The sequence below is a fragment of the Oncorhynchus clarkii genome, chromosome 2 (genome assembly GCF_045791955.1).
Source record: "Oncorhynchus clarkii lewisi isolate Uvic-CL-2024 chromosome 2, UVic_Ocla_1.0, whole genome shotgun sequence".
NCBI lineage: Eukaryota > Metazoa > Chordata > Actinopteri > Salmoniformes > Salmonidae > Oncorhynchus > Oncorhynchus clarkii.
In genome coordinates this window covers 26,759,994-26,785,774 of record NC_092148.1, presented here as the reverse complement: position 1 = coordinate 26,785,774, position 25,781 = coordinate 26,759,994, and the positions used below count along the sequence as shown (strand labels likewise).

Below are 25,781 nucleotides of genomic sequence, written 5' to 3'. Positions count from 1 at the left end.
TTAGAATGACCATTCATGTCATTGCTGTTTTGTAGTTGTGAATGACCCAACATTTAACCACAATATCCCCATTTACGCTCCTGTCTCCCATTAGAACTGTACCACTCCTGGGTGGCTCCCTCCCTCCAGTCAGACCTCCTAGTCCAGTTCTGGATCCGCTCCACTGGCATCCTGCCCTCTGACTGCTCCCTGGGCTGGAAGGTCCTGGACATCCAGCTTATCTCCCCAGGCGGGAGGATCACCTTCAAGGCCTCCAACGACCACTCCAAGTGGGCCGTGAGTACCACCGGGGGTGGGGTGGATGGAGCTGCTGGCTGGGTGTGTGTGGGCGACATCAACCGGAACGAGGCTGAGGAGAAGAGAGGGGGCGGGACAGTGTGCCTGCAGGACGCCACGGTGTGGAAGGCCTATCGGACAGCGGCGCTGGAGTGTGAGATGTGCGGGGGAGGGACTAGCGGGTGTGATGTGGACGTAGAGGATGCAAGGCACTACCAGGGAGATATGAAGCAGTAAGCATCAGTGTAAAGTTACTAGTATGCATACAGTTCACAAGGTACCCCTCAAGGTACCCCATAGAATGTTGATTAATAAGGTACCAGCATCTAATTCACTCTTTTTATGGCAGTTTTGGAGTTTTTCATAAATTGCCATGAATAGAAACATATTTGAAAGGGAAGTGGCACTCCTGTAATAATTCAACAATGAGCACTTTGCTACATTCTGTGTAGTTCTATAAGTTGCTAATGACTGTAGGAAATGTTGATTGTGATCTCAGGTACATTTTATATGCTTCTGTTTTCAACCTTTTTTTTTTTATGTAGAATTTTTTTTATTTTTATGATCGTTAAAGTATGTATAATGTTTTTTCTTTATTTCTCTTTTACTTTTTAGTCAAATGTTTGGTGACGTTTTCAGCTTTTAGCTTGAAACAGGCAAAGATACTGTCTTCTGTCCCAATAAAGAAAGGACTGTTGCGGGGTGCACAAATATTTTGCGTACCGTTCTTCATTAAACCTCCTCACCCACCAACAAGCCAGATACTAAACCACAGTCTGAATCTTTTATATGTACATCTTTGTACATTTATTTGATAAGAAATGACACAGCAGAATTACAGCACACATCCTGGGAGTTGCATAGAAATTCCTCATATTACTGTCACGTCAAAATGCATAGAAAAGGGAAATGTATCGCACAAAAACAACAGGGCATATGTAGTGCATAAACATGCCAGCTTATACAGCACTGTGAATGTACATCATATGTACTGTACATTCCAATGCATACATCACAGAGGCTTCATGTCAAATAGCACCCTATTAAGCCCACTACTTTTGACCAGGTCCCATAGGGCTCTGGTGAAAAGTAATACACTATATAGGGAATAGGGTGACATTTGGGACACTTCAAGTGGTTCAAGCACCAATGAGAGAAAGGCACTAAACAATCAGTAGCTTAGCCTGGCGCTAACACTTCATCAAAGTACGTTACCCAGAAGCCTCTCTCCTCTCCCTGGAACTACCGTATCTATGCTTCAGCCTTAGTAGAGACTTCAACAGCACTGGCCAGAGTTCACAAGAGTTCACCAGTTAGGGCCTCCGACAACGTGTCCCCCATGCGCCCTTATGCGTGCAGGTTTTCCTTCCTACTGGTCTCATCCTCATGGGATAGAAGCAGAGCCTTCTGCAAAACCCGCTACATTCAGTTCCTGGACTAAAGACATTGCATAATGAAACCTTAATAGCTGTCAGATCTCTATCAAACGCCAGAGAAAATATAAATTAAACATCATTCGGGGATTGGTGAGAATCCCTCACTAACCTCGCATGGGTCTTTGAGGACTGACTTTGGGAGTCCTGGATGAAATACTCTTCAGACAGACTTCCATTCCAGCTACCAACTAAACCCACTCAGAGACCATTGATAAAGATGAGCTTATGCTGTATTAGAAAAGTATAGCATTAAGGTGCGATGGTAGACATCTTTTCAATACGCACAACATAGTCTGGACTTTCATTAGTGTCTTCACATGAATTGTTTAGGATAGAGTTTGTGGGTTGATGCTGTTATGCCTAATGGTTAGTACTCAAAATATGACGCTATTCTGTATGGGAGTGGCAAGGCTGTATATGTAAATGTGTTGTATTTTACACAAGATACTACCAGAACTATCATTCAATATGTATGCAGAAAGCCCAAGCGAAATGATCATGTATATCTTTGACACGTCTTGACCCATTTGAAATGGTTGCAGTTTGAGGCAATTTCATACATTTCATGTCACTTCACAATGAATAACATGTCATTCTGACACTTGTTGATAGCTCCTTGGGAATGTAAACACAATCATGACATCGACCATACATAAAAAAAACATATGTATACATACAAAGTACATAGTTAAAACATTTTGATGAGCCCCCGTGCTTTGCTATAATGAGAGGTTTCGGTGACTCTGTCTGTCATTCAGATGCATTACGTCATAATGTCAGCCCAGTGCTCCTCCCCGTCATTCATATTCCTGCTTGTGTCCACTCTCTATGGAGAAATGTAAAACTTTGTTGTGGTCATGGTCAATTCAAATAGGGTCATATCACCCAAACTACTTTGATTTAATGAAGTTCTCTACTACCAACTCATTTTTAGGATGGCACCTGAGGCACATTCCTCAAATACTCAAGATGATTTGGATTCCTCCGTTGCTCTTGGTTACAAGGCTATTCCATTTGGTTAAATAGGAAATGAGATGCCAATGGTCAGAGAGACTTAAAAAAACAGCATCATTCACCATCGGTTAAATATTTGCATTGGTCTTGTTCTAGGTGTATATTTCCAGTAGTATGCATTGCCAACGAGAGAGACATGCACCCTTCTACACTAATGGACTTTCCTGGTGTACACAAACAGGCAGCATATTTATTGAAATGTCCCAGATAAGAATATGTTCATCAAACAAGTTCAGACAGGTTTCAGGATACATTTTGCTAGAACAAGCTCGGTCAGAATGTGTTTCCACTTCGAAAAAAGATTAGGAAAGACAAGGCCACATCTCACTGAGATATCTGCCTGCATTCTTATCGTGTCCTGTCCTTGAGAAGCACTAGCCAAATTATGTCTCAGATATAGCCTATTTGGGAAAGAGCTGTCTCCGCCCCTTGGCTTTGATTCGAGGGAAGGTGGCACTAGTTTCTGTGCTGATTGGTTGAGAGCGAAAAGGGGTGTTTCCTCCTTGTCTGCGCAGCAGGAAGTCCACACTAGAGGAAGTCATGGCATAGAAGACGTTTCCTGTGGCAGGGATGACCAACTCTACAGGGCAGAACAAGAAAATTCATCACTACAATCAATATGAACAGATAACTGTTAAAGGAATTTCGTATGGTCGGGTTGAGAAATGTTTTTACCTTTTCCCTCGGGCAATAGTTGGATCAGCTCATATCTGGATGCTTGTTTGGGGTCCTGACTGTGTTTTTCTAAGGCAGAACTGATCACAGTGGGCGTCTTGTCATTGCTTGTCACCTGAGGAAACAGAGAAGAAGGACAATGTTACCAGACAGCTTGACTCCTAGTTATAATATCCTGTGTACAACCTGAGGAAATGTTTTGGATTACTATCATTAACGGATATTTGTGGATTAAAGTAAATAGTCATGAGTGCAGGGTGCAGTGCAGTGTATAATTTGAAACCAAAAAAAGGCAAATATCTCTAATCAAATCTCAACTCAATATGTCATTATCTCAGCTCAGTACCAGTATGCTTCTGTACATATTCCCATCTTGTAAATCCATCCGTATCCTGACGATCCGCATATCAGGCTCAGACCCTTTGTTGTTATTGGTGGGATTGTTGCCACAGGAGACTGATCGACGATGTGATTTAATGGGAGTGGATGGTGTCAATGCAGACGGGATGGGGTCATTGGTGGGAGGGGAGGAGTCAACATCCAGACAGGAAACTGAGGGGGATTTCATATGCTGAAATAATAATAGTGATGAAAATAATTTTAAAAAACATTATACTTACTGATATGACAAGATAAAAAGTGGCTGTTGCATGAAGGCCAAAGCAAATAAAAAGACACAGAAGAGAATTAAAAGATCAAAGCTTTTCCTCTTTTAAAAGTGCTCTTCTGTATGTTTTTACGACATTTGTTTTAAACCAATCATATTTGATTACTTAGCAATACTTAGCAATAACTACGAGTATTTGCGCATGAATAGTAATTGCATGTTCTGCAATTCTAGCTGGCAATGCAAATATATTTTTGGGAAAGTATGTAAAATAACTGGAAATATTAGGTCTTATTTTGTAATTACCTTGGTGAATTTGGAAAGAAAGTGACAGACGGGGGAGGGGAAGTCAAAAAGACCGTCACTGTCAGCAACAAGGCTGGTCCTGGAGGAATTCAGGCTGTAAGGAGGTGAGAGAATCATATCATGTATGTTCATCATGCACCGTAATCTGCATGACAACAACCTACAAAACATCTTACTCAGCCCCTGAGAAATACATAGTAAATGTACAAGATTGGCTTTCAGCTCTTTCCAATGTTGCATGTTAACTTACCAGCTCTTGCACTGTGTGAGGATATTTTTAATGGAAAAAAAGTACGGAGGACTTACCCCCAGACCCCCCCAAGTCAATTTTCCACAACTGATTACTTATGGCCACATTACTACAAATTTGACAGTCAAATAGTCAAGATAGTCACTATATATACAGTATATAGTATGTGGACACCCCTTCAAATTAGTGGATTCGGCTATTTCAGCCACACCCGTTGCTGACAGGTGTATAAAATCGAGCACACTGCCATGCAATCTCCGTAGACAAACATTACCAGTAGAATGGCCCATACAGAAGAGCTTAGTGACTTTCAATGTGGCACTGTCATAGGATGTCACCTTTCCCACAAGTCAGTTCACCAAATTTCTGTCCCGCTAGAGCTGCCCCGGTCAACTGTAAGTGCGGTTTTTGTGAAGTGGAAACATCTAGGAGCAACAACGGCTCAGCCACGAAGTTGTAGGCCACACAAGCTTACAGAACCGGACTGCCAAGTGCTGAAAACATTTTCTGTCCTCGGTTGCAACACTCTCTGCCGAGTTCCAAACTGCCTCTGGAAGCAACGTCAGCACAATAACTGTTCATTGGGAGCTTCCTGAAATGGGTTTCTTAATCTTAATGTTTTAGCACACAATGACATTCTAGACAATTCTGTGCTTCCAGTTTTGGGAAGGCCCTTTCCTGTTTCAGCATGACAATGCCCCCGTGTACAAAGCGAGGTCCATACAGAAGTGGTTTGTCGAGATCAGTATGGAAGAACTTGACTGGCCTGCACAGAGCCCTGATCTCAACCCCATTGAACACCTTTGGGATGAATTGGAGCGCCAACTGCGAGCCAGGCCTAATCGCCCAACATCAGTGCTCTTGTGGCTGAATGGAAGCAAGTCCCCGCAGCAATGTTCCTACATCTAGTGGAAAGCCTTCCCAAAAGAGTGGAGGATGTGATAGCAGCAAAGGGGGGACCAACTCCATATTAATGCCCATGATTTTGGAAGGAGATGTTTGACGAGCAGGTGTCCACATACTTTTGGGTCATGTAGTGTAGTATAGTTCACAGAAAATGCTGACTGGCCATTCTTTTACAATAGTACTGAGCCCATATAACCAATGTATTTCACTATACATAGTGAAAGGTATCTGCAGTGAATACTACCGGCATGTTGTGTGTAGAGTGTAATAATAGGCCTCATTACTTTGGGCACCGTGTGATGATCACTGTAGGGTTCTGGGTACGACCAGAGCTCGGTTCGCACGGCACCTCAATTTCATTGGACAGTCTGTAACTGCAGACATCATGTAATGTGATTAGCGATTCATCATAATTGTAGAGTTCCGTTTGAAATAACATGTTTGTACAAATGTGAATGTTTTGATTGTAAAATGAATAAAAACCAACAGAGAATCACGGCTTACCTTTCTTCTTCATTTAACGAGGGTACACTTTGGTACCACTGTAGGAATGCCTCGTCGGTGAGGAAAACACAGTTTTTACAGGAGGACTGCAGTAGTCGGATCTGAGCTAAAACCTCAAACTCCTGCAAAGAGAAAAACAAATCATTATCATCAAATGACTCTCCAGTACTAATTGCACATTATCAGTTGAAATGCTAGAAGTTAAACATGAATATGTGCATGAATGCACTGCTTCAGAATTCAATACACTGCCACACGTTTAATGAGTGGCACAACAGAAAAGCAATTTATGAAGACCATCTGCTATGTTGAGCCAGAGGCTAATGAATTAGTCTGGATCCTGGAATAACTCAACATGTGGACAACGGGTGAGGAGGAATTTAAACAGCAGCCGTGCAAAGGCCCTGACCGCATCACTCACTCGTCTCCTCTTGTCAAAGTTGATGTAGCCGTTCTGAAATGGAGGAACAGGATATTATGTCACTGTCAATGCAACTTCACCACCAGAGCTTATGACCAACTTCCTGTTGCTGGACACATGATGGGGGATAAATGACAGTACATGAAGGGACTCACCTCTAGTCTGTCTTTGACGGCCGTGTCCAGCATGGTGAGGTCTGTGAGGAAGATCCCCAAGTAGGGTACTGTGCCCTGGGCACTGGACTGTGTGAGAGAGGGGAGGGGTGGAGAATTATGAAAAACAGAGGCATAGGACTTCAGGCTTCCCAGACACAGATGAAGTCTACTCAATGCATGCTCAACGGAGAACCTTGGGTTAAGATGGAGAACCTTGGGTTAAGACCGGCGAATGTGCTGTATATCAAGTTGTCCTTACTTAACCATCAACAATTCCTCTATTGAAGAAATACCAGCATTGCATTACGTTACATCAGCAAAGGGTTATCTGATGCCCTTTGTACAGGTTATTCCGTGCTTCTTCCTTCAAGGACAAAAATGATTATGAGCTTTGTGAGTGACTTCAAACTCGCTAAAAAGAGCACTTACCCCTATCTGTCTCCTGTTGGTCATCTTTCCGTCCAGGTTGGCGAACTTCGAAGTGCCCTCCTGAAAAACACAGACAAACATCTAAGCGTGACAATGCTTAGGTGCATGACAATCTGGAACACAATCTAGAATTTAGAACTGTCACATTCTGACCTTAGTTCTTTTCTTATGTCTTTGTTTTAGTATGGTCAGGGCGTGAGTTGGGTGGGTTGTCTATGTTCCTTTTTCTATGTTTTGGGATTTCTGTGTTTGGCCTGGTATGGTTCTCAATCAGAGGCAGCTGTCAATCGTTGAGAACCATATTTAGGTAGCCTGGTTTCACTTTTGAGTTGTGGGTGATTGTTTCCTGTGTCAGTGTTTGTTCCACACGGAACTGTTTCGTCTGTTTCGGTTATTTACGTTGTTATTTTGTAGTTTAGTGTTCATGTAAATAAAGTATCGTTATGGACACTTACAAAGCTGCACATTGGTCCGACATCTCTTACTCCTCGTCAGAAGAAGAGGACAATCGCTACAAGAACCATGGCTATGTGCTCTAAAACCCTGTGTAGTAACTGTGTAGGCCCTCAATTCCAGACAAACTGAGAGGGTAAGGAAGCAGCTTGCTTAGTAAGTTATCAAAGCACAGCAGAAGGCAGTGTGAGATTTTTCCAACATCAAAGTCTGGAGTGAAGCTTTCAAATGAAAGCTCCGGCATATGTTTTGATGAATTCCTGCGTGGATGCCTTGGTGAAATTGCAGCTAATATAAAGTATTGATGCATGCACAACGCATAACAGTGAATTAAAATGCTGCTAATCCTACCGATTTCCAGCCCACCCCCGTCAGAAATTCACAATGCATCCTAAACGCAATACATGTTGAGAAACGGGTGAATTTAGATTGACAGGACGTTGACATTGAGAGGCTGTACACTCCCAGATTAAGCCTTCCTCTAGGTTGTAAGGCATGATTCATGATTCAAAGTGATTTTTAGCCCTGGAGTAGTGCTTAATCTGGATCTGTGTAGCGCAACCGCTCTTGCATATATATTCATTTGAGTTGAGTTAAACACGTTTGGTGTGATCTCCGATGACACTTCACATGAGACCTGTCCTCATCTCATACCGCTTGTATTATGGGATGGCTGTCAGTGCACTGTGTGTGTCTGTGTCTCTCTGTGTGTGTGTACATGTGTATGTACATACAGTACGTATGTGTGTGTGTGTGTGTGTGTGTGTGTGTGTGTGTGTGTGTGTGTGTGTGTGTGTGTGTGTGTGTGTGTGTGTGTGTGTGTGTGTGTGTGTGTGCAGTAACTCTCAATCACTGTGACTCACCTCTTTCAGCAGCTCCCTGCTCTGGGAGTAGTTGTCCTTCTCAGAGAAAATGTTGGACAGCTCCTCGTATCTCCTCACTGCTTCCCTGTCAGACAGAGTCACATGACAACAACAATGAGCCATGCACCCAAAGAGGGTATTAGGGGCCTGGACTGACATTTCTCTGCTGTCTACTGGGCCTCACTATAATCCACATCCAAGAGAATCAGCTAGCCATGATTAGTTTAGCTATGATTGGGGAAATTATAACAAGATGAGATGATCAATGCGCGGTAGTGTTTTGGAGGTTAAATGTGTTTGACTATGGGAAAGGATGGTGTTATATCAATGACAACGTGATTAAATTCCTGAGTTTTTGAAATGGCTGTGTTGAGAAAAAAAAGACAGTTATGACAATGATAGTGTTACGAGAATGACAATGTTATGGGAATGACAATACTTTGAAAACATCTGCCACAGAAGTACGTTTTGCTGTGGTCAAGTGGTCAAGGCCGCTGCCTCCAGTGCATATGTACTGCTGTAGCATGGGTTCAAATCAGGCTGCCCATTTCAGCACACTCTCCTTTACCTAGAACCAAAAGGGTTTTTCAGCTTTCAGCATAGCGGAACCCTTAGAAGAACCCCTTTTGGTTCCAGGTAGAACCCTTTTGGAACCCTTTTTTTCTAAGAGTGTATCGCTCTCTATCCAATAAACATACAAAGACAAAAAAATAAGATAATAATAATAAGTATGTTTTTCTGTTATACCAATCGGAATGCTTCCTCCACCAACCTGTCAGTTTCTAGCCACGTCCTCCTTAGTCTGTGTACTGGGTTACTCTGCAGGGCAGACACGATGGCATAGAGAGATGAAAAGTTTTTCCTGGCTCTGCATTCCTGTTGAAACACACACAGTGCAGCATTGTCTGAGAATACCTGCCGCCGGATCAATGGGGTTGTTTGGCACTCGCTATCTGACATGGTCAACTATGTACATTCCTAAAGTGACTTCTCCCATAAAAACCTGTTGATGAGGGGACGTGAGTGTTTTGGCAACAAACCATGGTATCTAGCCTGAGAGTGTGTGGGAGATTGTGTGTGTTCCAAACAAGTTCCTTCACACACACAGGAGCTAGCTAGGCTTTTAGTTGTGAAGGAGAAAGAGGTCTGGCAGTGACTCAGCTTGCTCATGTGTCCATAACAACCTGAGGACGGTGTGAGTGTGTGTGGGTGTGTGTGTGTGTGTGGATGTGTGTGTGTGTGTGTGTGTGTGGGGGGGGGGGGGGGGGGAGCGTGTAAGCAAGTAAGCAAGAAAGTGTGTGTGATTGTGTGTGCGGAGTCAGCAGGAACAGCCCTGCTGCAAACTGCTAATGTTCTCCTAAGTTACAGGATGGCAGTACTACATCTACTATGAGCACCTTTATAGAGAGAGGGCAGTATAATGCAGAAAGTCAAGTACAGTGTAGTCTTGTTAATGTTTTGAGAAAGACAGCTTAGTTTTCTGCTCCCCACTCTCTACTTCAACTCAAAATCCCAAACCTATTGCTGTTGTGCCCTTGAGCGAGGTATTTAACCTCAAAATTCCTCCAGAGGCATGCTGCCTCCAAACGGATGTGTGTGGACAATAAAGTTATTCTATTGTAATGATGACCGGCTGACCTCTGCCACGCTGATCCATTTCTCCAGGAGGCAGGCTCTCTGCTGGCTGCGGAGCTGCGTGGGCCACAAGCACGAAGCCATTACGGCATTGGCCAGCCGGTTGAACTGGCGTACAGTGGCCCGGACGGACCAACATACACCCTCGCGGCCCTTCTTGTCTCTCTGAGACCACAGGGAGCCCAGGCAGTGGTACGGGACCAGACGCACAAACAGCTCCTGTTAGGAGAGAGTGGGGGAAGAGGTAAGTAGTGAGTGAGTGAGGGACCAGGATTGAGGGAATTAGAGGTAGAGAGTGAGTAAAGATAGAGAGAGAGAGAGAGAGAGAGACACCAAGAGAGGCAGAGACAGAGAGAGAGAGACACTGAGAGAGAAAACGAGAGAGACAGTCAGACAGAGAGAGAGAGAGAGAGAGCAAGGCATAGCCAGAGAGACTGCAAGTGGCAAACATGTCCAGTATGAGTAAGAAAGGGTCAGAGAGAGAGAGAACACAATTAAGACTGTGGTAAAGTGCATGTTCCCATGATCTATATAAGGTTAGGCGGAGTAACGATACTGTAGGGGTCAGAGGTTAAACCCACCGTCTCTATCTTGGTGAGCTGCTCAGCAATCAGCCCAGCAGGGAAGCCCAGGATATTGGTGGGATCAAACTTAGTGGGGTCAGCAGGAGGGCTGGCGATGGTCCTATCTAAACGACAGAGATGATGCAACACTAATCCCAATGAATGTAGGTCTATATTAACTGATACAAAAGAAAGGCGTAGTCAGTCGGGTTGGCAGTGGAAAGAGACATTAGGGTGGTCGTTACAGAAGCAGGTTCCACCAGATTTGGATGGTGGACAGCAGACAGTGGGAATAGAACACTGAAGAAAACTCCTGGAAACAATTTGGAGGAGAGTTCTGCCCATATATATCTATGGTTATGCCACCCACAAAATCCTCATATAACCTCAGGTTGGCAGTGCCATGACTGTCATAATCCCAGAGTGTATAGTGACCTGAACTAGAGTCAGGCAGTAGGGCCTGTTCACTGAGCTCCTCTGCCAGTCTGAGGAGGCGACCCCTGATCTCTGTCCCAGAGGGGTCGGAGGGCAGCAGGGGGGCCAGGCGCAGCAGAAGACCAGGCTCTCCCAAAGAGCGGAAGTCCTCAGGATACTCTGACAGCCACATACTGAACACCATACACACCGCTCTGGGAGAGGGAGAGAGGAATAGGAGAAATACAAATGCAAGAAGTGTGCGCGCCCACACGCACGCACACACACACACACACACACACACACACACACACACACACACACACACACACACACACACACACACACACACACACACACACACACACACACACACACAAGGGATCATACAGTATATATATAGTATCAGACTCACCTGTTGAAGGGTTGCCTAGTCTGACTCCTTGTACTTTCTCCTGGTGGATGTTGCAATCTGGAGAAAGAGGGAAGAAAAGAGAAAAAAATAGATAGACAAAAGTTCCTTTGAGAGAAAAAAAAAGCTGAATAAGAGATGGTTTCTTCAGGGCAATGCAGAGGCATCACAACGTCTCCTTTCCTTCCCTTGGTCTTTCTACAGCACTTCAAAAAGGTTTCGGAACACTACATACAACCGGTGTGCAATGCATTGTTTCCTCTGACTTCCCCACCTGTCGATGAGGATGTCCAGCACTCTCTTGGTGGAGGTAAAGGAGCGATAGGTGGAGAGGAAGATGTTGATGAAGGAGGAGTCGCCCATGGCGAAGGAGTGGAGGAGGTGCTGAACCAGCTTCTCCTCTGTTCCCGCCTTCACACACTGCGAACGAGAGCCGGACTGGAGGGAGAGAGAGATTCATAACAACACTACCATGACAATACAGACTTACAAAGATAACGTGTAAGGATGTAAGGTGTAATTATACTGTAATTTCTGTGCATTGTATAATGGTATGTATTCTCACTGTTGCACTGGTGGGGGCGCCATGCTGTTGCTTCACCACTACATTGTATATCACTCCGTCCTCTTTCTCCTCCAACACAGTAGACTGAGGAAGAGAGAAAGAGTATGATTAAGACTATGATTCAGAAAACAATTGCATAATTCATACTCTGGCACAAATTTCCCACTGTCACCAAAATCAAGTTATTCATGCTTATCTCAAGTTGCATTGACCTACCAAATCCAGAGGACAGTACCACGTTGTCTTCATGGGGGAAGTCTCCCCCTGTGGAATACAATAACATACAATAAAAATAAGTACTGTCACATGACCAGCACCAGAACCTCAGGTTTTAACATAAAGCCCCGACGTGCCCATGGAGCATATTATGTTATTAGACATGTACAATAATAAACATCAATATTTAGGAGTTTCAAAGGAGCGAAGCAGTTTTAACAGGAAATTTCTGAATGGGTTGAAAAGAGAAAAGAAACAAACATGGGTGAAATATCACCAAAAATCTGATAAGGTTGTAAGTGGAGTACGTCCTAATAACACAAAACAATCCACAGTCAGTTGTAAATGCAGCGAAACCTATGGATCACAACATCTTTCATATGTTTTGGAAAACAAACAACGCATCACTTCAACAGAAAGGATAACATTACATGAAATAAACCATCTGAATACTAGCAAAACAACTGTGATACTGTACTGAAATGACCTGCTCACAGTTTCACTGAGCCATTCCATGAAACAGGCCTACCATGAGTACAATAGCAATGTACCTGGGGGGGGGTTAATGCCTTAGTGGATATATCCGTTTACACTTCCCCTGACATTTACACCCATGAAAATGTGATTTTCCATGCTGAAGAAAATGCATGAGAAAACACAGTGACATCATCGTTAGTCTGACATCAACAATCCATACCAGTGACCCAAGCAGAAGACCGACATGTAACACCACAACTACCTCAACACGTTTAAAAGCTATTTAGGGCATTGTACTGCCTCCTTTCAGTTGAGATCCAACCATAATAAGCAATATCCAGGTCAACATATACATGCAAAAGCATTAAGCACAAAGCAGGTCATTTTGGACCACTGACCAGACATCACAGTTACGCAACAACTGCTGTATCCTATAACGTGTCTATCAGTTTCCTGTTTGACATGCGGAGGTGCCTTCAGTAATCACTAATTCAAATCAATTGGAGTACTGAAGGTCCATGCTCAGTTAATGTAATGAAAGGATCTTATTTTGGGCTCCCGAGTGGCGCAGCGGTCTAAGGCACTGCATCTCAGTGCTAGAGGCGTCACTACAGACTCTGGTTGGATTCCAGGCTGTATCACAACCGGACGTGATTGGGAGTCCCATAGGGCGGCGGAAAATTGGCTCAGCATCGTCTGTGATAGGGTTTGGCCGGGGTAGGCCATCATTGTAAATAAGAATTTGTTCTTAACTGAATTGCCTAGTTTAACAAAGGATGAATAAAAAATCCATAGTCCGTCTATTATCGTGACATAGGTTCAGAACATGTTGGTCTACCTACTGCAGCATGTTTCTGTTGTTGATCTCATGTCTGTTGCTCTTTCTCTTTCCCCCCTATCTGTACCTGATTGACATTGACCCAAAAAAACACAAGTTACCTTTGTCTCGACAAGTCCAGACAGGCTACAAGCCTTTAGCTTCTTTGAGAACTTCACAAGAAAGCCACAAACACCATCTTGTCCACTTTCTTTCATCTGTCTTTTTAGTTTCCTATTGTCTCCTTGACCGTCGTTTTTCAATGACCGAGGGATTGTTTGTCTTTGTCTTTCAGTTTGTCTGGCTCTCGGACTTAACACACATAAACACACCTGAAGCCGTCATTAGGTAGGACCACTCCCCCTGTGTGCCTGCGTCACATGAACACACCCATAACACACACAGAGATAGACGTATACACACTCACTTACTCACTCGTACCCAGGCATACACTCACTCATTCACTCACTCACTCACTCACTCACTCACTCACTCACTCACTCACTCACTCACTCACTCACTCACTCGCACCCAGGCAGGCAGGCAGGCATGCAGGCAGGCAGGCAGGCAGGCAGGCAGGCAGGCAGGCAGGCAGGCAGGCAGGCAGGCAGGCGAGGGATGATATAATATTATACTCACCTGTTGAACACACAGGGGACTCACGTAGCCTACACACAATGAGAAGGCCTGCAGCTATTGGCTGAACAATACCTTCCTTCTTTCAATCCCCTCTTCCCCCTCTCCTACTCTCTTTAACTGTGTGAATGACCTACATTTGTAACTAAACCTGTTTGACTATATCTCTTCCCACAATGAATAGAGTACATTTAGAGACAGACCTAATTGACTAAACTCATCCTCCATCATCAACATTTCAACAAACCTGCTCTGAGGATCATTACATCCTCTGACACTGACCTATTAATATGTGACATATGCTAATGACTTCATAAATGTTCCTAGTCAACGAATAAAGCAGGAAGCACGCCCTGTTTACTCAAGGGGCTAACAACACTAGCGGGTGAGCACATGTTGACACACAGGTGAAGACTTTCACAGCCTCACAATGATAGACTGGTTCAGGCTACAGCCTGTTAGCACTAGTAGAAGCTAGGTCTGGCTGTTAGCATGTTAACCAACTGAACTCCTCCTGCAGGGTGGAGGTCAGAGACCTGGCAGTATGGTGCCAGGACAACCACATCTCCCTCAATGTGAGCAAGACAAAGGAGCTGATCGTGGACTACAGGAAAAGAAGGGCCGAACAGACCCCCATTAACATTGACGGGGCTGTAGTGGAGCGGGTCGAGAGTTTCAAGTTCCTTGGTGTCCACATCACCAACAAACTATCATGGTCCAAACATACCAAGACAGTCGTGAAGAGGGCACGACAACACCTTTCGTCCTGACGAGACTGAAAAGATTTGGCATGGGTCCCCAGATCCTCAAAAAGTTCTACAGCTGCACCATCGAGAGCATCCTGGGCCGATTGCATCACTGCCTGGTATGGCAACTGCTCGGCATCCGACCGACCGTAAGGCGCTACAGAGGGTAGTCCGTATGGCCGACTGCATCACTGGGGCCAAGCTTCCTGCCATCCAGGACCTATATACTAGGCGGTGTCAGAAGAAGGCCCAAACAATTGTCAAAGACTCCAGTCAACCAAGTCATAGGTTGTTCTCTCTGCTACCGCACGGCAAGCGGTACCGGAGCACCAAGTCTAGGTCCAAAAGGCTCCTTAACAACTTAAGACTGCTGAACCCCCCCCCCCCCCCCCCCCCCCCCCGCTACTCGCTGTTTATTATCTATGCATAGTCACTTTACCCTTACCTAGATTTACAATTACCTCGACTAACCTGTGCCCGCGTCGATATAGCCTCGTTATTGTTATTGTTATTTTATTGTGTTACTTTATTTTTATTTTTTTACTTTAGGTCATTTAGTAAATATTTTCTTAACTCTATTTCTTGAGCTGCATTGTTGGTTAAGGGCTTGTAAGTAAGCATTTCATGGTAAGGTCCATTGTATTCGGCAGTTGTGAAAAAAGTCATACTTGAGTAAAAGTGAAGAAACCTAGAAAATGAATCAAGTAATAGTAAAAGTCACCTAGTAAAATTCTACTTGAGTAAAAGTCTAAAAGTATTTGGTTTATAATATACTTAAGTATTAAAAGTAAAATAATAAATCATTTCAAATTCCTTATATTAAGCAAACCAGATGGCCCCATTTTCTTGTTTTTTTTTATTTATGGAAATCCATTTACATCATTTACAAACAAAGCATGTTGGTTAGTGAGTCCGCCAGATCAGAGGCAGTAGGGGTGACCAGGGATGTTTGTTTGATAAGTGTGTGAATTTGACTATTGTCCTGTCCTGCTAAGCACTCAAAATGTAACGAGTACTTTTGGGTGTTAAGAATGGAGTAAAACGTACAATATTTTCTTAAGGAATATAGTGAAGTAAAAGTAGTCAAAAATATAAATAGTAAAGTTCAGATATCCACAAAAAAGACTTAAGTAGTACTTTAAAGTATTTTTACTTAAGTACTTTACACCATTGGTATCCGGCGCCTGTGACAAATAAAATTTGATTTGAACTCTAGCTAGCATAGACTACTAGCCTTTGTTAGCCTGTGCTTACCGGCACCTATAACCACACTGTCTGCACACATATGACTCTATGCAACAGACAGAAGGAAGGTTGAGGAAATACATGGACTGCAAACCAGTTGAAGATGATTTATAGCCTTGGTTTATTCACCTTAATGTACACAGAAAGAATATAATACACAGGACTTATAGAGATTATTATTTATGTGTTGTCATCAATGCTAGCCTACATCAGGTCACACAAAACAGTGACTACAGGCTTTGTACTGTAGGCCTACAGTAGCACTGTGCATTCAACTAATCAGGGTGTTACAAACTAGGCTAACAGCACAGTCTCTGTTTCTAAGAGACTGCAGTTGTAAAAGTAAGGCAAAATACAACTTGTTTACATTTTTAACATAGGTCTACTGTAGGCCTACTTTTCTATGGTATTATGTTTTTGTCTCAAGCAGTAGGTCTAAGGTTAAGTTTACCCACAACTCTTCCTGGTACAGTTACCTACAGTAGAACCACTTACTTGGGACCATCCGTGTCAACCTCAACCAACTACAATCACCACATCTCAGTCTGTGAGTGGCGATGGAACAGGGAGGCACCAATGAGGATGTCTAATATTGTGGCATGTAACAACCCCTACAGTGTTTCTGTTCTACCAAATGCACAAAATCTTTGAATCTGTTTGAGTGCATTTTCCCCAACAATCAATACAAGGACTTGGCTGCTCCGCTGTAAGGAAAAGCTGGCTCACGGAGCAGATGATAATAATCATGGGAGTAAGTGGCTGAGGTTCATTCCATGAGAAACATCTTGATAAGGAAATTTGCTTGACTCTCCTCAGATACCGCATCATTCAAATCTCCCATTTTGTCTGCTCATGTTTACAGATTTTGTCCCATGTTTTCTTTCGTTTGCCCACTTTTTCCATCGCTGCTAGTTTAACTCATCGCTGCTAGTTAACTCAATGTTTATACTCTTTATGTGGAACCTCTCTCATGATTCAACATGCTCCTTGTCTCTATATTTCCATCTTTTTTCTCCATAGAGGAAGTACATAATGAGCGGAGACAAACACAGGAAGCACAACGTGCGGTTGTGACGAGCTGCTATTTTTTCTCTTTCTCTTTCCCTCACAACCCGGCCTCCTCTGACCACTACGATAGGCATCGGTGCAGGGGGGGAAAGCAGGAAGAGCCTCACAATCTCACAATCTCCCCCCCCCCTGCCTTTACACAGTCTCAAGTTCTACCTCCGTCACTTATTCGTCAACATCAGACATTTTGGGCTATGTCTCTTTAAATAAGTATCTATGGTTGTTATACAGTATGATCAAATGGGTATGTGAGCAAATGGGAGCGTATTGTCATGTGAAAACGTAATCCCACCACTGAAACCAGTATTGTTGACTCCTTTACACAGCAGTACAATTGGGGCTCGTAAATATATCCTCTGAAGTTTTATTTAAAGATGCCTATTGTTGTTTTTTTTCGCTCCCTACTCTCCCTCTCAGGCTCCCACCCCTTCCTTCCCATCCTTCCCCGCTCTTCTTCTCACGCTTTCATCAGTGCATCCCATGGTACCCTCTCTACTCTTTAAAGTGAGCGCTGGTGGTATTCTAGAGCTGCTCTATGTCCTTATATCAAAGTCTTATCTGAAATCTCTTTTAAATCTTTGGTTCATAAGGTTGTTTTAACTATCAGGGTCATATTGGTTTTGTTCAGAATGAATATTCAGTAGACTACATGGGTCACCACAGCACTATATGACAAACCATAGGCCCCATTTTAAGATATGTGGAAATACTACTGTAATGATTCCACCAAGCTACAGTATACCAGCAAAACAAATGTTGCTGCTGGTAGCTCATATCTATGAAAACCGACCTAAAGAACATGTTGCCCTGTGTGGAAAAGTTTCATTGCCTGCAGGGGGGGATGGATTGTCATTGTGAGGCCTGACCCCATTGTCTAAATCCATTCACATGCATCTAAGTTTCCCTCATTAAAGAGTGAACAAGTGGCTTGATTCAATTCCACTTGATAGAATGTCCTCTGAAACCCGGCCTATGATATCTGAGTGGAGTGGGGGATGTGGCAGCTGTACAACACACAACACATAGACCCACTGGCTGGTGGCCACCCATGGATTATTTAACACGAGACACATAGTACAGTGGTCATGTCATGTGCCACAAACAGAGCAAGAGGGAAGTTACCACTGCAGCTGGTGCCTGAGTCAGTGTGACTTCTTTTAATAGCCCCGGGGAGTTTCTTGAGACTGCATGCTAAGTGAAGTCAAAGCCAAGGAGACGAGCATCATGTGCACTACGCACTAAAGCCAAGTAGCAAGTGTATGAGAGTTAGTCAGTGGAAAATTTTGGAGTTAATTGACATGTAATTAAGAGACAATCAAATAAATGGCAATCACGTTTTCATCTTAATTTGAACTGATACGGTCTGCAATTATTGGGTGAATATAATGATTTGTCATATCAAAGTGATGACATTACATTGGCCTAAGTGTCATATAATTGTGGCCCCCTCCCAGTTAGGGGGAGTGATGAGCTCTACAGCAGTCTCACAACTCAATTGCTGGTTGGAAACTGTTTTCTGCTCCCAAAAGATAGAATTTGTAGATAATTGGCCCACTTTCTGGGACTCACCCACAAACAGGACCAAGCCTGGCCTGTTGAGGAGTGACAGACTCCATCCTAGCTGGAAGGGTGCTCTCATCTTATCTACGAACATAGACAGGGCTCTAACTCCCCTAGCTCCACAATGAGAAAGGGTGCAGGCCAGGTAGCAGGCTGTTAGCCAGCCTGCCATCTTAGTGGAGTCTGCCACTAGCACAGTCAGTGTAGTCAGCTCAGCTATCCCCATTGAGACCGTGTCTGTGCCTCGACCTAGGTTGGGCAAAACTAAACATGGTGGTGTTCGCCTTAGCAATCTCACTGGAATAAAGACCTCCTCCATTCCTGCCATTATTGAAAGAGATTGTGATACCTCACATCTCAAAATAGGGCTACTTAATTTGAGATCCCTCACTTCCAAGGCAGTTATAGTCACTGAACTAATCACTGATCATAATGTTGATGTGATAGGCCTGACTGAAACATGGCTTAAGCCTGATGAAGCCTGATGAATGTACTGTGTTAAATGAGGCCTCCCCGCCTACTCAATCACTTTTTATAGCTACTGTTTACAGGCCTCCTGGGTCATATACAGCGTTCCTCACTGAGTTCCCTGAATTCCTATCGGACCTTGTAGTCATGGCAGATAATATTCAAATGTTTGATGACTTTAATATTCACATGGAAAAGTCCACAGACCCCCTACAAAAGGCTTTCGGAGCCATCATCGACTCAGTGGGTTTTGTCCAACATGTCTCCGGACCTACTCACTGCCACAGTCATACTCTGGACCTAGTTTTGTTCCGTGGAATAAATGTTGTGGATCTTAATGTTTTTCCTCATAATCGTGGACTATCGGACCACCATTTTATTATGTTTGCAATCACAACAAATAATCTGCTCAGACCCCAACCAAGGATCATCAAAGGTCGTGCTATAAATTCTCGGACAACCCAAAAACTCCTAGATGCCCTTCCAGACTCCCTCCGCCTACCCAAGGACGTCAGAGGACAAAAAATCAGTTAACCACCTAACTGAGGAACTCAATTTAACCTTGCGGAATACCCTAGATGCAGTCGCACCCCTATAAAAAAAAACATTTGTCATAAGAAACTAGCTCCCTGCTATACAGAAAATACCTGAAGCAAGCTTCCAGAAAATTGGAACGGAAATGGCGCTACACCAAATTGGAAAACTTCCGTGCAGTATCGAAGAGCCCTCACTGCTGCTCGATCATCCTATTTTCCAACTTAATTGAGGAAAATAAGAACAATCCAAAATGTATTTTTGATACTGTCGCAAAGCTAACTAAAAAGCAGCATTCCCCAAGAGAGGATGGCTTTCACTTCAGCAGTGATAAATTCATGAACTTCTTTGAGGAAAAGATCATGATCATTAAAGAAAATTACGGACTCCTCTTTAAATCTGTGTATTCCTCCAATGCTCAGTTGTCCCAAGTCTGCACAACTCTGCCAGGACCTAGGATCAAGGGAGACACTCAAGTTTCTTAGTACTAAATCTCTTGACACATTGATGAAAATAATCATGGCCTCTAAACCTTCAAGCTGCATACTGGACTCTATTCCAAAAAAACTACTGAAAGAGCTGCTTCCTGTGCTTGGCCCTCCTATGTTGAATATAATGAATGGCTCTCTATCCACCGGATGTGTACCAAACTCACTAAAAGTAGAAATAAATAAAGCCTCTCTTGAAAAAGCCAAACCTTGACCCAGAAAATATACAAAAATATCGGCCTATATCGAATCTCCCATTCATCTCAAAACATTTTAAAAAAGCTGTTGCACAGCAACTCACTGCCTTCCTGAAGACAAACAATGTATATGAAATGCTTCCATCTGGTTTGAGACCCCATCATATCACTGAGACTGCACTTGTGAAGGGGGTAAATTACCTTTTAATGGCATCAGACTGAGGCTCTGTATCTGTCCTCGTGCTCCTAGACCTCAGTGCTGCTTTTGATACCATCGATAACCACATTCTTTTGGAGAGATACATAGATTCCATCTATGTAACATTGCAAAAATCATGAACTTTCTGTCAAAAATTATGCAAAAAAATGAATCCATGTTTTTATCACTTCTAGGTTAGACTACCGCAATGCTCTACTTTCCGGCAAAAGCACAAAATACACAAAATACACAAAAGCACAAAATACACTTCAGTTAGTGCTAAACACGGCTGCTAGAATCTTGACTAGAACCCCCCCCCAAATTTGATCATATTACTCCAGTGCTAGCCTCTCTACACTGGCTTCCTGTTAAGGCAAGGGCTGATTTCATGGTTTTACAGCTAACCTACAAAGCATTATATGGGCTTACTCCTACCTATCTTTCCGATTTGGTCCTGCCATACATACCTACAAGTATGCTACGGTCACAAGACGTAGGCCTCCTTACTGTCCCTAAAATTTCTAAGCAAACAGCTGGAGGCAGGGCTTTCTCCTGTGGAGCTCCATTTTTATGGAATGGTCTGCCTACCAATTTGAGAGAAGTAGACTTTACCTCAACCTTTAAGTCTTTATTGAAGACTCATCTCTTCAGTAGGTCCTATGATTGAGTGTAGTCTGGCTCAGGAGTGTGAAGGTAAACGGAAAGGCACTGGAGCAACGAACGGCCCTTGCTGTCTCTGCCTGGTTGGTTCCCCTCTCTCCACTGGGATTCTCTGCCTCTAACCCTATTACATGGGCTGAGTCACTGGTTTACTGGTGCTCTTCCATGCCGTCCCTAGGAGGGGTGCGTCACTTGAGTGGGTTGAGTCACTGACGTGATCTTCCTGTCCAGGTAGGCGCCCCCCCCTTGGGTTGTGTTGTGGCAGAGATCTTTGTGGGCTATACTCGGCCTTGTCTCAGGATGGTAAGTTGGTGGTTGAAGATATCCCTCTAGTGGTGTGGGGGCTGTGCTTTGGCAAAGTGGGTGGGGTTATATCCTGCCTGTTTGGCCCTGTCCGGGGGTATCGTCAGACGGGGCCACAGTGTCTCCCGACCCCTCCTGTCTCAGCCTTCAGTATTTATGCTGCAGTAGTTTATGTGATGGGTGGCTAGGGTCAGTCTGTTATATCTGGAGTATTTCTCCTGTCTTATCCGGTGTCCTGTGTGAATTTAAGTATGCTCTCTCTAATTCTTTCTCTCTCTCTCTCTCCCTCTCTTTCTCTCTTTCTTTCTCTCTCTCGGAGGACCTGGGCCCTTGGACCATGCCTCAGGACTACCTGGCCTGATGACACCTTGCTGTCCCCAGTCCACCTGGCTGTGCTGCTGCTCCAGTTTCAACTGTTCTGCCTGTGGCTATGGAACCCTGACTTGTTCACCGGACGTGCTACCTGTCCCAGACCTGCTGTTTTCAACTCTCTAGAGACAGCAGGAGTGGTAGAGATACTCTGAATGATCGGCTATGAAGAGCTAACTGACATTTACTCCTGAGGTGCTGACCTGTTTCACCCTCAACAACCACTGTGATTATTATTACTTGACCCTGCTGGTCATCTATGAACATTTGAACATATTGGCCATGTTCTGTTATAATCTCCACCCGGCACAGCCAGAAGGGGACTGGCCACCCCTCATAGCCTGGTTCCTCTCTAGGTTTCTTCCTAGGTTCTGGCCTTTCTAGGGAGTTTTTCCTAGCCAACGTGCTTCTACACCTGCATTGCTTGCTGTTTGGGGTTTTAGGTTGGGTTTCTGTACAGCACGTTGTGACATCAGCTGATGTAAAAAGGGATTTATAAATACATTTGATTGATTGATAAATTAAGTAGTATAATATCTCACAAACACAATCTTTCCTATAAAAGAGGCGAGAATTTACAATGGAAACAATTATCTGCGTACTTTAGGGTTGAAAAGGAGTAAAACCCAGACATGTGTGAGTATAGAATAACCCAGTAATAATGGACTGCCACAACTAGTCTGATAAAACCTTTACAGCCTCTGTCTCGGCCAATGGAACATAAACAAAGGTTATACATCATGAGAAAAACACGCATGCTGTCAACCTGTCCAGGTTTGCACACTTTCAAAACAACCAACACAACCCTTTCTGTTTCAGGGGAATTCAACTGGATATAAATAGTGAATTATATTAGAAAATACATGTAATATGGTCATAAAAGTAATGCTCAAGAAATGCTCAAGAAAGCAACATCTTAGCAAAAATGTTACAGTAGTCTACTTGAAAATCTCAAGACATGAGCATTTTATTCAATGCTTGGTGATCAAACATCATCTAATTCACTGGCATGCCTTGATGGAAAGTACCTCCTCTTTAGTGTCCGTCTTCGAAATCAAAATGACTGAAATCCCTGAGGTTCTTTGAAAACCAACCGACCGCATCTGCTGTTTACTCAAGGAACTGGTAGGGGAGCCCTGTTACCACGGTTTCACAGACCACCGCTCTAATACCCTAACCCCCTACCCTGGTTGGTCTGAGGAATGTGATCATTAAAGCTTGATGGTGAGTTGGTTATTTGAATCAGCTATGTAGTGTTAGGGCAAAAAACAACATTTGCACCCAGGGGGCCCCAGGACAGTTTCTGTATCAAATCAGCCATTTGTTGCATTCCCCATAGATGAATTTATTTAATATGAGACCACTGGAGAAAGTTTGCTATATGAGAGAACAGGAAACAGTGCTCTCCATAACTTTACTGGTATTAAAGTGCAACTGCGCCTTGATGTATCCTTCATCACAATTTTCTTCGCCTTTATTTAACTAGGCAAGTCAGTTAAGAACAAATTCTTATTTTTAATGACAGCCTAGGAACAGTGGGTTAACTGCCTTGTTCAGGGGCAGAACAACAGATGTTTACCTTGTCAGCATAGGGATTTGATCTTGCAACCTTTTGATTACTAGTCCAACACTCTAACCACTAGAATACCTGTCGCCCTAGATGAAACTACTAGTGCAGTTAATTGCTGTGAATTAGTTACTTACAGTACATGTTCCTAATCAAGTTAATCAAATATAAAATCCCTTCCAACCTCAGAGGAGTCCAGTCCAGTACTCTCAGTCACTTGTCCTGATTGGCTGCTGAGGCGAACATCGTCAGACGCTAAAGGCCGGTAGCCAATGAGGGGTACATCCCTTGACTCCACCCCTGGCAGGTCCATCCCACCTGTTCGCATACTACGAGGGATCATGGTGCCGACGGCTAGAGACACAAAATAAACAATAGGCACTTAAGGGGTTAATTGGTTATAATTTAAATTTTCTACTCAGAAAATGAGAGTCAATGGCACAGGACCAAAATAATTTTATAGTTCATGGACTTTAACTCGGAAAGGCATAAAAAAAGAAACACAATAGTATATATACTGTACAATAAAAATAATAATTGTGTACCAAAGCTTTGGTGGTAGCAGTTCATTTGTTTACATGATGATTTATATTTCACTGTGCCCTGCTCCAGCATTGAATTTGAATGCCAACTCTTCCTTCCTTTTCCCTTCTCCCTCCCTGAGATGTGGATTGCCATGATGATGGAAATCTAGAAAACACTGTTACACCGTAGGGCAGGAAGAGGATGTTGACATGTACCACTATTTTATTTTATTTTACCTTTATTTAACTAGCCAAGTCAGTTAAGAACAAATTCTTATTTTCAATGATGGCCTAGGAACAGTGGGTTAACTGCCTGTTCAGGGGCAGAGCGACAGATTTGTACCTTGTCAGCTCTGGGATTTTCGGTAACTAGTCGAACTCTCTAACCACTAGGCTACCCTGCCGCCCCATTGGACTATATATATTTAGAGACAGCAGATATTCATGTGACCATGCATTGCTGATTCACATTAGTGAAACTGTTTCAGAAAAAAAAAATGCCAAGCAAGTGTGGTGTAGGTTACTGTATATGAATGTACAGCATATGGATATGTCAGAAGACTTCCTGTTCTTGTATGGTTCTTGTCATTACTTCAGTAATGATGCTAAAGGTGTTTAAATAGGTGGAACAAACATTTTATGTTTACTCTTTATCTGTATAATTAAGGGTTTGCTATTGTTATTTTATTTTACTGCTGCTCTTTAATTATTTGTTACTTTATTTCTTATTATTTTAGGTATTTTTCTTAAAACTGCCTTGTTGGTTATTAAGGGCTCGTAAGTAAGCATTTCACTGTAAGGTCTACTACACCTGTTGTATTCGGCACATGTGACAAATACAATTAGATTAGATTTGGGCTACCTGTTATACATAGTTTTTTGTCTGTGAAATGAAATGCACTTTTCAACCCTACATGCATTGTTATACAATAGGCTGGAACACTAATCAACTCAATCACATCATCTTTGGGAACATGGTACTAAACTTTGAAGTGTATCTCAGTCTTGAGGGCCTACATATAATTAGGCCTAGTGTTATTAAATATATATATATATTGGTTATAGGAAAACATATCTGTAAAATGTGTCTATATACTGACTGTTAGTTTGTCATCATAAACAACCAACGGTTATCCACTGGTCTGAATAACTTCCATTCATGACATTGCTGCCTTTTTGAGGAAGGTAAACATTACATGTTGGTCTGCATGAGTGAGTCCACACTGTAACTAGGCTACAGATGGTCACACCCCAATTGCATATGTTCTCTTTCAATTCAACCAACCGATGGGTGGTGCTGTATTGACTTCTCAACCAAATTGTGTTCACCTTCAATCATAGGAAACAAGACACTATAGGGGTTAAGCGGAATATGATGATAAAGTTTGCGTGTAAAGCATTTGTTTCTTTAGTAACCAAATACACAAGGTTTAGGCCTATTTGTAGAAGGCCATATATATTAAATGTTATGAATTAATATGAATTAATATGAAATTACAAAATGTCATTCAAGTCAATATCGTATGAACGAACTTACTGAATGTTGCGTGTCCAACTACGGTCAGCTAAATTCCGCCAGCATTGGATAGCTGTTGTGTTTGCCGCCGTGGAATATACCGTTACCGGTTAGTGGACGAATGTCGCGCCCATCCGTTCCAGCACCGACGTCGGAAGAGAGTCTCTCACCCCCTCTATCAGTATCAGTGTCCCCCTCTGGTCGCCTGTCAAGCTTCTAGTGCTGATAGCAGCACTGAGCACATTCGTGTGCCGCACACTCCCTCACTGCTTTCTGTGCTCTGGCGGCGCAGTTCCTGTAGACGTGT

At 43.2% G+C, this 25,781-nt stretch overlaps 2 protein-coding genes across 4 annotated transcripts in view; one reads left to right on the top strand and one right to left on the bottom strand.

Moving 5' to 3' along the window:
* Positions 1–2,374, top strand: part of LOC139365458 (deoxyribonuclease-2-alpha-like) — an 11,748-nt gene extending 9,374 nt beyond the window's left edge. The window contains exon 7 of one of the 2 annotated variants that reach the window (XM_071102810.1): positions 95–2,374. In XM_071102810.1, coding sequence (XP_070958911.1) covers positions 95–513 — 419 coding nt within the window. In that variant the 3' untranslated portion in view covers positions 514–2,374. The remainder of the gene's footprint in view (positions 1–94) is intronic. The other variant, XM_071102811.1, reaches the window with a different exon arrangement.
* LOC139365432 (ral guanine nucleotide dissociation stimulator-like 2) lies at positions 1,060–25,781 on the bottom strand. 2 transcript variants are annotated; one of them, XM_071102808.1, is made up of 20 exons: positions 25,496–25,781; positions 23,619–23,788; positions 12,101–12,148; positions 11,885–11,968; positions 11,594–11,757; positions 11,323–11,379; positions 10,929–11,122; positions 10,512–10,618; positions 9,934–10,149; positions 9,068–9,171; positions 8,296–8,380; positions 6,980–7,039; positions 6,551–6,637; positions 6,396–6,428; positions 5,975–6,096; positions 5,755–5,844; positions 4,315–4,408; positions 3,748–3,972; positions 3,402–3,516; positions 1,060–3,306 (listed from the first exon to the last, which is right to left on the bottom strand). In XM_071102808.1, exons 2-20 carry the CDS (start codon positions 23,775–23,777, stop codon positions 3,128–3,130), a joined length of 2,223 nt encoding a protein of 740 aa, XP_070958909.1. In that variant the 5' UTR covers positions 23,778–23,788; positions 25,496–25,781; the 3' UTR covers positions 1,060–3,127. The 2 variants fall into 2 exon arrangements, with proteins under 2 accessions (XP_070958909.1, XP_070958910.1); XM_071102809.1 differs by lacking the exons at positions 23,619–23,788; positions 25,496–25,781 and adding an exon at positions 13,517–13,718.